At 40.8% G+C, this 12,539-nt stretch overlaps 1 protein-coding gene across 1 annotated transcript in view; it reads left to right on the forward strand.

The window, feature by feature from the left end:
- Positions 1-12,539, forward strand: part of LOC109991178 (plexin-A2-like) — a 109,086-nt gene that overhangs the window by 37,758 nt on the left and 58,789 nt on the right. Inside the window, exon 4 of the mRNA XM_020643412.2 lies at positions 7,720-7,854. Coding sequence (XP_020499068.2) covers positions 7,720-7,854 — 135 coding nt within the window. The remainder of the gene's footprint in view (positions 1-7,719; positions 7,855-12,539) is intronic.

Here is a 12,539-nt window from a genome sequence, read left to right on the forward strand (position 1 = left end):
ATTCTATAAAAAAAGGGGATTCAGTTTCTGTAGAGGAAGCAGAAAAAGAAAAATATGCCATTTATAGGGCATTGCATTTCCCTCAAAATGTATTTATTCACAAGTTGTAGATGAACATTATTTCTAGAGGACAGGACTTGCAGATGACCGGTTTGTTGTCGAGTAAATGAACCGACCTCCTCGTGGGCTGTTCAAGCCGGACAGGGCGGTCTTCAGGGACAGATGAAACCTTGTCAAGAGTGGCAGATTGGATGTGATTGGTTGAGCAGAGTGCCTGCTCCCTCCTGGGTCATCATCCATATGTTTAGGTTAGCAGACTGAAAGTGGAGGGCACAGACCGGCTGGTCACATATGGACTCACTTTTTTTCAAGATTGGACAGACGTTACCACATAAACATCGCAATCATCTGCCTTAAACAGGTCTCCCAAACTGCAGCAGGAAAGCAGGTCTTCCTGGACATTTGCATGTATACCCCCCTCTCTCAGCCTGATGAAAAATCATCGGCTGAAATGAATCTCGTGTAAATACTCACAGGAGAGACATTTGGGTGAGTGTATTGCTCATTGAAGGTCTGGCAGCTTTACAGCGGAGCCAACCGGGCTCGAGCCAAGTGACATCTTAGAAGTCTAGGGTTTTTTTTTGTTATTTTCTTTGGCTCTCACAGGATGAGAGCGAGGCCGGGCATTAAAGATGCAAAAACCCAGCCACGAAGAGGAGGCTGTTTTCCTTAAGAACACATGGGCTCAGGTTGCGTATCTGTTTGGGGAAGCCATGCTAAGCTGGGTTGTTTATACCCACCGCTTGTTCTGCGAGGGAATATCAGCGGCAGGAAGGATATTGTGGTTATTGGCTTGAATATTACTCATGGGTTAAATATACTCAGTTTTGAGACGCTGGGAAGAGCGACTTTAAGGAGCAGCTCATTGAGGTCAGGAACATGTGGTATTAATGCTAAACCAGTTTAGTTCTTCTGTTACATGACACAGACCACACAAGGGAAATCTGCTTGAATTTTAGAGGGTGGGTTACAGAGGGTTACATGTGTAGCATTTAAATTCGTCTTTAAAAAAAACTACTATTTAAATATATCACCATTTACGCTTTCACAGTCTTGTCATGGTTCTCACGGTGATCAGATTTTGTTACTATTATAGAAAAGCTGACTTCAACAGTTTTTCTCTTCTGGTGTTTTTGTCGTTTACAAAAAGACTTCATGTACATTACTGCACCACCCAAAGCCTGCCCCGAAGTAGTTGCAATCCTAATTTGCATGTCACCGGAAACCCAACCGTTACAGCTGATGATGAAGTAACAATAACAACTATAACAATAAGCATTTTCACACATGCACAAAACTCCTGAAATTTTCAGGCTAAGCCGAAAAAAATAAAAAGAATTTCACTCTGATTTTTTTCAGCAAGCCCCATAGAAAAATGTCCTTAAGAAGTTTGGATGAGCCAATGTGTGAACGCAGCTAGTGATATGCAGGAAAATTAACCACAAGCAAGCGGGCAGGGGAGATGACATTTAAATCCTGCGACCACTGTGCAACAAGTTCGATATTCATGCACATTGCAAAGCTGCTCCATAATCCTTACTGTTTTCCAGTATGTCTGTTTCCACACTTTAGTCTGGGAATGTGTATGATTACATGTGGCATTGATACAAAGGCAAAAACTGTCATGATTGTGTCAGACTCTGTTGCTTTGTCTGCCATATTGTAACAGTACACAGTGACACCCATGGGATCCTTTTTGCATCTTGCCTCCCAACTCAGGAACATTTCAGGGGCAGGCTGTTCTAAAGGGAAAGTTTCAGGAGTGAATCTGTGAAAAGGGACAACAACTACTACTACTACTACTACTACTAATGATTTAACTTCTACTGCTTATAATGATAAATATGATATTAGTTCAAATGTATTTTATATTAATGTCAAAAAAAAAGAATGATATTTCTGGTCTGGAGTTTGTCGTTTAACTTACAGTCAAAAATGGAAATGGAAATTGGGGTGTCACATTGACGACGCTGATTGTTGCATATTGCGTGTGTGTTCTTGATATGCCGTAATCCATGATAATGTATTGATTAAACAAGTGATCATGCACACAATGTACAACGACAAATTTAATGAGATCCACCAACAAAAGGAGTGTGTGCACAGTGTGTTTGTGTGCACATGGTGCATATGTGTCTTTGTTTGCATGCCTGTGTGTGTAGGTGAGTATGTGCGTGTTGTGTGTGTGTGTGTGTGAGTGTGAGTGTGTGTGTGTGTGTGCAACTTTATGTGTGTCAGGCTCATTATAAAACCAATTAAACCCGCCTTACTCTCATTATGGAGCTGTGAGGCTTAAGCAGAGATTGAGGACCTTGTTGTACTCCCAGAGGGCTCCTGTCTGGTCAGCCCTGTTTTAAATGATAAAAACACTTTTAATCCGCTGAAATCAAACACCGCAGGTTGGTCACGATGGGTCAGAATTTGTCTGAGCTCATCCCTGCACTCTTGGCCCTCTGTCAGCCTCCTCATAGCCAACTAAAAAGCACACACAGGACTCTGTATCCGTCCTTCTCTGGACTAATGTTTGGTTTTTCCTTTAACATGGTTTCACCACAGAAACGCTAACATGCTCTGGTTTCCATCTCTGCTATTTATGAAACGAGAAGTGTGGGAAAATATAATGTAAACTGGCTCAGTTACAGCGTGGGACTGTAGTATGGGAGAGGAGAATTAGGATGAGGATAAGATGAGGAGGAGGAGGAGGGGGAGGAGGAGGTAGTGTAGGAGCAGGAGAAGACAGGGCAAGAGAAAGAAAGCAGACAATGAGCGAAGAAAAAGAGCTTAGCTGGGAGATAAATCTGTCTATGAAACAACTATTTAGAGGATAGGATTGTGCACAGTGCTGAGGTAATGAAATGTGAGAGACAAACAGAGTCCTCTTATGATCTGGTGTAACAAATAATCTCAGACCATTACGGACAGTATTTACTGAGCAGCAACCTCCAGTGCTGAAAAATGATGCCAAAAAAAAGACAGTTCCTAGAGTGTCCACTTGAGGCTGGCTCTAAAAGCTTGAGAATCCCCATTAGGCCTCATATTGAAATACCAAACTTTGCAGCAGTTTACCGGTTGAGATCCCCGCACCCGAGGCCGCGTGGCCCCTCGGTGCTGGCGGCGGATCGTCACTCAAAAAACTCTCCCTGTTTGTATGAGGCTCGGGGATTCATACAAACAGAGCAAAACCAGCCTCATAGCTGGTGAAAATGTCTTTAGTGAAGTCTTTTATTTTTTTTTTATATTTGAGCCTTTATGTTGGCATTATTCATTTTTATTATGTAAAAAAATATGCTGCATTTTATTTTGTACTCATCAATCAACGTAGAGCCGATTTTTCTGTTTAATAATCTGAACGAATGTCTGGAATATTTCCAAATCAGAAAATACATATGCATTGTCATCCCTTTGCCTGTGTCTTCATTTCTACTCAATAGGCTCCTTGAGCCTCATACAAAAGTGTTTTTCTGGTCTTCTGTAGCTACTCTGTCTTTACATGACACTTACTTTTCATGATATCAAACCTAAAGTTATACATAATTAAGATTATGTTCAGGTTGGGTGACAGGTGGATACCTATGTTGATGACCAATAAGCTTAACTCAAGGCTTCATATACACAGTTGATAAACCAATGGGTAACGTCAGCTAACATTATGTTATCTAAGTGCCAGAATGCTTATAAACGCTGTTTCTTAAGCATAAGCAAATATATTTTTTCACTTTATAATATTGCCAGATTTTTCTCAGGATATTCACTATCATTTGTCTTTTGAGTTGCATTTTTATCACAATGGGCTAAAATGAGAACGACTGTCAGATAACCTGCATCTTAATGACTAACAACATGGGTACCATTTATGACTCATTTGAGATTCCCACCCTTAGAGTAATGTCTAAGGACAATGGCCCCCATGTGAATATGGTGCTTTGAGCTTGTTACTTTGGTGTGTTTGCATGTGGAACACAGCGCCCCTCCTTTCCAGTAAACCAACACAGCGATACACCCAAAAAGATAAAGATAAAAGATAAAGATAAACTTTATTGATCCCCCGTGGGGGAAATTTGTGCATTACAGCAGCTCCAGAAAACAGGGGATGGGAATATACTTATAAAAAATAAAAATAGAAGTTAAAAGTTTGCACATTTTCTCTCCCTCCTCACTGGCAGAGCTGACAGTCAGAGAGACACAGCTGCCTGGAAGGTGGAGGCGTGATTGATTGATGAAGTTTCGGTGCCCAGGGGATCCAATCATGTAATCAGTTTGTATTGATTGACTGTCCCCATTGAGAGACCGCTGAGGCTCTGCCACCACGTGTGCAGGCGAGACCTGGCACACACTCAAAATCTTCTGCAGTCAAATTTGATTTGGATGGTGAGGTTGCTTAAGTCCACGCGTCAGGATGCATGCAGGGAAGACTGGCAGAATCGCACTGCAGACGTTCGCAACACTTCCGCAATTCTCTGCTCCAATTCCTTAATTATTTTTGCATTTAGTCGAATTATCATGATTGAGAGATTAATTCAGATTTACTGTAATTGCATCACATGTTTAATGATCTGATCTCCCAGGGATTTAAATTAGGCTTCAACCTTGGTTTGCATAGCTAATGAGCATTTTCCTCCTCTGGTTATCATGCTTAATTCAGACTCTCAGTTCACATTCCTGACTTATATTACAAGTGTCAGGTTATCATCACCCTATGATGCAATTCACATCATTTCTGTGCTGCAATGATTCACATCATTCCTGTGGTGCAAGATGGGTTCGGTGAGTGCAAAACTAGGCATCATTGTGAAATAAGAAAAAAAAAAATTGAACCACTGCCTAGATTTTTGTTGTGAAAAAAAAGGGCAATGGTTATGAAATAGGAGTTCTCTTTGTGGTGAGATAAAAAGTCTAAACATTTTCATTATGTAGTGAGTACAAACAGAGAGATTATATCAGCAATAATAAAGGGTTTTTCAGCTTACCCACCACTCTGAATCATTACACACTGTTTCACCTCCTCACAAGGCAGCCTTTCGACAGCTCCAGCATCAGTAAGACGCTTATTACAAAGACAGACCTGCTTATTTGTTTGCTTCACTGCAGCAGCACATCTTGTTTGTAGGCAGAGGTGGGAGAAGAGAATCGAAAACCCTTCACCACTGGGCATCTGTTCTCCATGTCTGCATTTAATGAGCCCCACAAGATTGCTGCCGGAAAGTCGTTCCAAAGTCAAATTAAGGCTGAGCTCACTGAACACGTTTCAAAACTGAACTGCGTCATGGCTATAACCTCAGGGGTGGATTTCCGTCAGAGTGGGACTGGTGTTCAATTGGACTTCTGAATTAGTTGCTGCAGATAGCCTAAATCTTTCTGTGCTCTCAGTATCACAAGTACTTGCACTTTACTGTGTAAGCTCCCCGTCACACAGTGGAGCTAATACTAATTTAGTGACCAGATAAAAGCAGATATCAAGAAGCCATTCAACAGTGAAATGAAGAGCAGATTAACTGATCTTTCTTTGCAAAGGAATTATTCAACACTTGGATAACTTAAGTGCTGTTATGTCAAGTATTAGCCTACCATAAAATCTGGACTATAAGTTGCATTGGTATATATGACGCATTTGTTTTTTTGGGGTCTCCCAAAGGAAAAAAAAGGCTTAAACTGTCATCCTGTGTACATTAAGCAAAGTCCACAACGTACAGTTTCTGTGCAGCTGTTGCTCTTTCTCGTAACATATGTTTTTACCATGTGGTATTTTATCCTGCTTGCTACTAAAACGGTTGAGCTCTCAATTTTACATTAAGTTGTGAAGTATGGACCGACAACCTGCGACAAATAAGCCTAGAGTCACATGACCAACCTCTGCTCACTTGTTGTCTTTAACTGAGGAGTTTTTCACTCAAACCAGAGCACCACAAGGTTTATTTACTAAATGCATGAACATGAACAACTGTGGGAGAAAAGAGTCACTATCCATCTCAGCCCGTTTTATGCAGTAACAGCTTGCAATACACAATGAATGAGGGGGAATTTTCTATCACGTCAGGTAGCTTGCAGTGCTGATGCCAGCTGTACCTGCGGTCATGTCAACAACCCCAAAACTATCTGGAGGTGTTGTATAGAAAAACAAAAAGTTCACAGTGACTCTGCATGGGCACCAACTCAAAAATCACTTGGACACTGCTGGAGCTCTGACTCAAACCTAGTTCATAGACTTTTATGGCTAGCCTGCAAGCTAAGGAGAGACAGTTTTCTATTTTGAGGTTCAGGCCAGAAGTTCCCCCGACTGAAAGATTTAGTGCTAAAGCTAGTAACTCACCCTGGACCTCTTTACTGGATGAAAAGGTGTTTTAACTGGTGTAAACTACTTCATAATTAGCTCAAAACAACTCAGAACATTTGCGAAAAGATTGAAAGCTCAAATCTGTTGAGGGATTATTGAAAAGGTTGCTAACGTTGGCCACAATTAATCTTAAGGTCAATTTTGCTTCTAGTAAGAATCGATTTGTATGTTTTCAATTACATAGGCCTTGTTTAAAAGTAGGTTATTCCTTATTCCAACCTTCAAACCTAGTTTATAAACACATTTCTAGCTAACCTGGCTACAACATGTAGCCAAACATGCCAATTTTGGAAATGTTGCAAAGTTGATCTTTTCCTCCCTTATGTGGAGCTTCGATGATACTGAGCTAGGCAAACACAGGACCTATCTAATGGATTTAAATAGATTTAAATAATGTACATTATCATAGCTACTAGCAAGAAAGCAATCAAATGTTTCCAAAGATGTTGAAAAGTTTTAGTATGTTAGTCAGGTTTTTTTGTTTTTTTACTTAATTGCAAATATCAAGAAGGGGTCTTTTAAAGTTTGCTTTAATTAGAATTGATTTGTACTGCATAATTTTAGGATTTAATGTACTCTCAAAAGCTTCTTGCTTTAGCACAAATACAAAAACAGACCAATTATGAGTCATTTCAGATAGGCAGCTTCTCTGTTAAAGAGCTAATGTTTGCACAACAGGATGAGGGTTATTTACTGCTTATTAGTCCTTTTCAGATAAGTACATAGTCCACAGATAAAAACATGCAAATGGCTCATAAGAGGATTTTGCACAGTACAGTGAAATAGTTTGACTCAGGTTTTTTAAGTTATTATTTTCTTGATTTCTGCTTCACTTATTACTGCACTTACCAGGAATGTCAGGTTGTTGCCTTACCCAGAAGTCAAAAACTATTAAGTTTCCTGTCTATTTATCACCATTAGAAGCAAAACAAAACTGGTGAAATGGATGGTAGCCCAAACTCAAAGTGAGGTTTCTTGTAAAGCTCAACAGTTTTACCTATCCTGTTTTAAGCTGTTTTGGGCTCAGGTACTGTATTGTGTTTAATATGGTGTTTTATAACATTGTTGATATATATCATATGTACATCGGTTGTAAGAGATTCGCTAGATAGATACTCATTCTGCTCCGCACAACCAAAATGGAAATACATGTTGATTTGATTCAATTTGATTTGAATGAATATTTTCTGAGAACATCAGAGTTCTGGAGGGACAGATGCACAACAACAGATGTCACTCCACAATTGTAAAGTAACCATTCAGAGAGCATGTCCTGCAGCGAGGCATTCACTGTCTATTCGTCTCTGTATTTGTCCGTGTCTCCGCAGATCAGAGTGGACGGTCCTCTGGAGGGAGGGGTGCTGTACGAGACAGTGACCGTGATGAAGGATAGCAGCCCCATCCTCAGGGACATGGCCTTCTCCCTGGACAGGAACTCTCTTTATGTCATGTCTGACAATCAGGTAAGAAGATGTCCTCGTTTTGCTGCTGTTGTCAGGACAAACTAGAGCGTTGGGGTCATGTAGAGTAGAGAGACTCTCAGCTACAAGCCAATGGGTTCAAGCCCCTGTGATGGAGGGCATTACAAGGCAGGTAGTTTTAAATGTGTACTAGGTAAAGGTGTTCAGAAAACGTTTTTTTCCTCCTTTTCTAAAATCTTGAGTTCTGAATTGATTGATACCCAGTTGTCCTACCTTAATAACACAAGAACATTAAAACAGATATTAAAATAATTACTAGTGTGTGAGCTATACTGAAACGTTTGTAAGGATATTCTTGCAATCATTGTTGTATGGCCTGTAGCTCATTACACTGTGGGAACCGAGAAACCAGCTGAGAGCCTGGAACAAAGTTAATTCATGTGAGCAATAGCTCGGCTAATGCCATCTTGAGACTGCTTTAGTTTTTCTCTTTACCCCTTTTGATTGGCGTGAATTTAAATTTACACAAAAATACAGCTTTGATTGTGATTGAAATTACTGATAGCTCATATTTAGCTAGTTTTGTTGTATGAGATTAAATACTTGTCCAACACTGCACTATTGTTGTCCACGACCCTGAAACAGCCGCTAATATAATATAATATAATGTGTAATTTATTTTAACTGCAACTGTTTCTGAGAAATTAAGTAGATTTTTAGGAAGGATTTTAAAATGATGGTATTGGATTGGTGCATTGGTGCAATACACCATGCCACATTCAAGGCTGGTTCAGGGGCCTGACATATTTTGATACACAACTTATTAGTATTAAGCTTTTCTTAGAATTTAACTGAATTCAGTTTATCAGGATAATGCAAAAACAAATGTTTGCCTTTGTTCTGTCCAGAAATTAGCATTGAGCAGCTAGCTGTATTTGTCTGTACAGTTTGTGGATGAGCATTAAAACTCTTTCAAACCAAGCGCGTTAATTTATGTTAAATGATAAATGTTTGTTATTTTATCTGGATTCAGACCAGATGATAATGCCTTATCCCCTCAACCCAATGTGGCAGGACCCAAACATTCACGAGGAGTCTGTCTCGAGTCGGGGTTGTTAAATATGTAGGCTGTGTGTAAGGGGAGGGACCACTGTTCTAATTACTTATCCATGCGAATTGACTTACAGCGCATGCATCTTTTGTATGTGACACGCACACAAACACACGCACCCCACACAAAACCTTTTTTTTTTCTTCTTCCCCTGTGTGGTTGTATATCCCCCCTCGTCTGCTCCTCACTTGGCCCGGCATCACAGAGGCGAGCAGTTGTTGTTGCTGTTGGACAATATTCTCTGCACTCATTGGAGATAAGAGTGAACAGTGGTAATCACTTTCAACTCCCATCAAGTGATTATTTTGGCTCGGCTGCATGGTACTGTGAAATGGGATTAGGTGTCAGTGCGGCCAAAAAAAAAAAAAAATGCCCATATAACCGCTCTGGGATGTCCGCTGACTGCTGGAATGTATCGAGCCAGAGTCACAGGACAGAGAGGGCAATGGGGCGATTGCAGTGGTGTCAGGAATTCAAGGGGATAGTTTGGATATTTTGGAGTGGGGTTGTATAAGGCGTTTATTGATAGACAGTGTATTACCTAATATGTGTGTACTGTATGAGTTTGAATGTTGTACAGTTAGTAGAGTCAAAAAAAAGAAAAAAGTTGTGCAAATGTTGTGTCAGAATTGACAAGCAGTGAAATTATATGAAAAGGGTATACCCAAATTTATGTTTTCAAGTCATTTTTAAGCGACGGTCAGGAACTCAAGGTTGGTGTTGATTTTTGCAACACGTGGCCTTCACTTGTATCAAACCAAAAAAAAATGTCTTCCTTTTTCTTGGAAAGTGTAAAACAAGAGTCAGGCATACAATGACAATGAAGACAAAATCATTCTTGTTGCTGATGGTCTTGTTTGTTTTTGGGTCGGTTTGGTTCCTGGAAAAAATGATTTGTCAGCAAATATCGTTGCCAAGGCTGTTTCTGTTTTAACTAATAGAAAAACATCACTAATGCACTACGAGTCAAAGTTCAATACTGATTTGGCTGCACATGTGTCAATCTATCTCAGGGTTTTGGCTGTTGCTTAGCTAGCCTAGCTTATCACACAAACAGGACCTGCTGTGCTGCGTAACGGCAGGTAGGCTAGATGTCATGCCAAAAAGGAAGTCAGCTTTTTCCCGAAGAGCTCCCGGAGAGTTACCACTTCCTTAAAAAAGTACCAGGCAATGAATATGCTGTGATTTGGACACACTGCAGGAGTCCATTTTCAGTCGCCCAGACATACAAAGCCATATTAAAATAAGCAAACACAAACAGTGGGTACAGTCTGGAAGTATCACTGTTACGATCTACTTCAGTGAGACAAACGACGGTGACAAACAACTTAAACAGGCTGCTCAGGAAGACACCTTTACCTGCCACCTTGTGTGACCAGTGCAGATTAGCGAATTGTGGATCGATAAATAGGTACTTAGCGGTAAAAAAATCAAGTGTCCAGATGTGGAGGTTTGAAGATATTTGTTACTCAGCCTGTCTAATCCTCAAAGGACACTCATACAGGTTAAATGCACCTTAGCTTTGGAGTAGTACAAATACAACTCCAATGCACGGATGCTGGCATGTAATAAAATTAGCTATAATCCAGGCATTTGGGGCTCAATCACCTCAAGCACCATGGAGAGTTTGTGGTGTAAGCGTTTACACCGATCATGACAACAGTCCTACTTTTGTGTAATCTAAGAAATAGAACTGTCTGTAAATACAGTATGTTCTGAAAATAGTGTTTTACTATTTCACAGGTTAAATTGACCCGCACATAAGGGCACACTTTTTCCACTTGTAGCGGTGGTTTGGAGATATTTTCCCCTGGAATAAAAATGCTTTGCGATTTGAACCTCGAGTCAGAACAGATAGCGGTGTCAGGTTAAATGCAGTTCACGGTGCTATCAGTGTCTGCATCCATATTTTCTTTTTTTCTTAACGCCCCACTTCTGAAACCTGAACTGTTTCTTAAAGAGCAACTCCAAAAGTCTCTGTGAGCGCAACCAGCAGACTGAAAAAACCTATAAAAGTATCAAGTTTAAGAAAGCAATAGATGTCATCTGAGAAGCGAGCGAGAATAGAGGCAGCATTGTGTCTTGAGTACTGTCTTCAGAAACAAATCAAGGCAGCTCTTCCCTCCGTGTGATAGACTGGAAGAGACAGGACATCACTTATTGATGAGCTCCGGTCGTTCAAGGAGAGACACATGCTTCCTTCAAGGAGATAGCCAGCTACTGTGTTCAGTCCGCCTCCAGTGACATAAAATAACCCAGCACAAACCCCCAAAAACCCAGCTCGGCCGGGGCATTTTCGCTCAATATTAGATCAGCTTTGGCTTTGTAGCCCTCAGGAGTTTTAGAGCAGAGTAAAGCCTTCCTCTATCTGTCTCCCTCTCCATCTTTGCTCAGCTTTCCCTCTTCAGACTTTCAGGCGTTAGGAATCCCCTGGGGAGAGGGCTTCTCTCACAGATTTCCCACATTTCCAGTAGATCCCTGAGATGAAGGATTTTGTGATTCCTGGGAGCCAAACAATGCAGGAATGATGTGGAATGAGGAGCGAGGCACAGACAGATTTGGCTGAGATCAGCCGACCCTCGTGGAATAACAATGAGCCTCTCTGTCTCCTGCCGAGTGAAACACGCAGGGATAGCATGATGATGAAGAGTGAGGAGAGAAGAGAGGGAATCAGTGAGTCTTTGGATATACATGTGTGTGTGCGCATGTGTCTGTGTTAGCACCAAAACATCATTTAAGAACCATTATGGATTTGAAAAAAGAAAAGAATCTTCACAGCAGTTAATCTTTTTTCTCAGTATGCCTTTAGTTTGATCATTTCTAGCAATAGAAATTCTCAGTATCACCAAACGCACAATAACCTCACTGAATGTCGACCGTCTGAATGTGAGATGATGGCTGAGGCTTTAAACATAGAGAAAGTGTGTGTGTGTGTGTGTGTGTGTGTGTGTGTGTGTGTGTGTGTGTGTGTGTGTGTGTGTGTGTGTGTGTGAGAGAGAGAGAGGACTGCTGCAGGGTTTTTCCAGGGCAATCTCTCAAAGTGCCACTCTGAAAAATGTTAGATCATCGTTTGTAATCCCACACATTCACTACTTTGCATCACTCTGCCTCCGTCTGTCTAGCTTCACTATCTCACCTGTTTGTGAGTTTACTGTACAGCACTTTTCCTTCTTCCAGGTTCATTCAAGTGTGTCACATTGTATTACAGCTGCTCGAAACGACAGACAGCAGACTTCATCACAACTAAAAAGCTCTTTTAAATATGGATTTCAAGTTTTCCTGACTAGTTTATGAATGAACACTCCATCCTGACCATGATCCTGACAGACAGTGTTTAGGTAGCTTGATTATATTTACAAACCTCCAAATCGGGACACTTAAAACCGACATGTATCGATCCACGGATTGGTGACCTGCACTGATCACACAAGGTGGCAGGTAAAGGTGCCATCCTGAGCAGCCCAATTCAGTTTGTTGTCCCCATCATTTGCCTCACTAAAATAGACATACACAGCGCTACTTCCCGGCTGTATCAACCAGTGGTGTTTGCTCATTTTAATATGGCTTTGTATGTCTGCATTTCCAATGTAGGCGATGGAAAAAGGACACCTGAAGT

The sequence above is a fragment of the Labrus bergylta genome, chromosome 5, assembly GCF_963930695.1.
Source record: "Labrus bergylta chromosome 5, fLabBer1.1, whole genome shotgun sequence".
Classification (NCBI taxonomy): domain Eukaryota; kingdom Metazoa; phylum Chordata; class Actinopteri; order Labriformes; family Labridae; genus Labrus; species Labrus bergylta.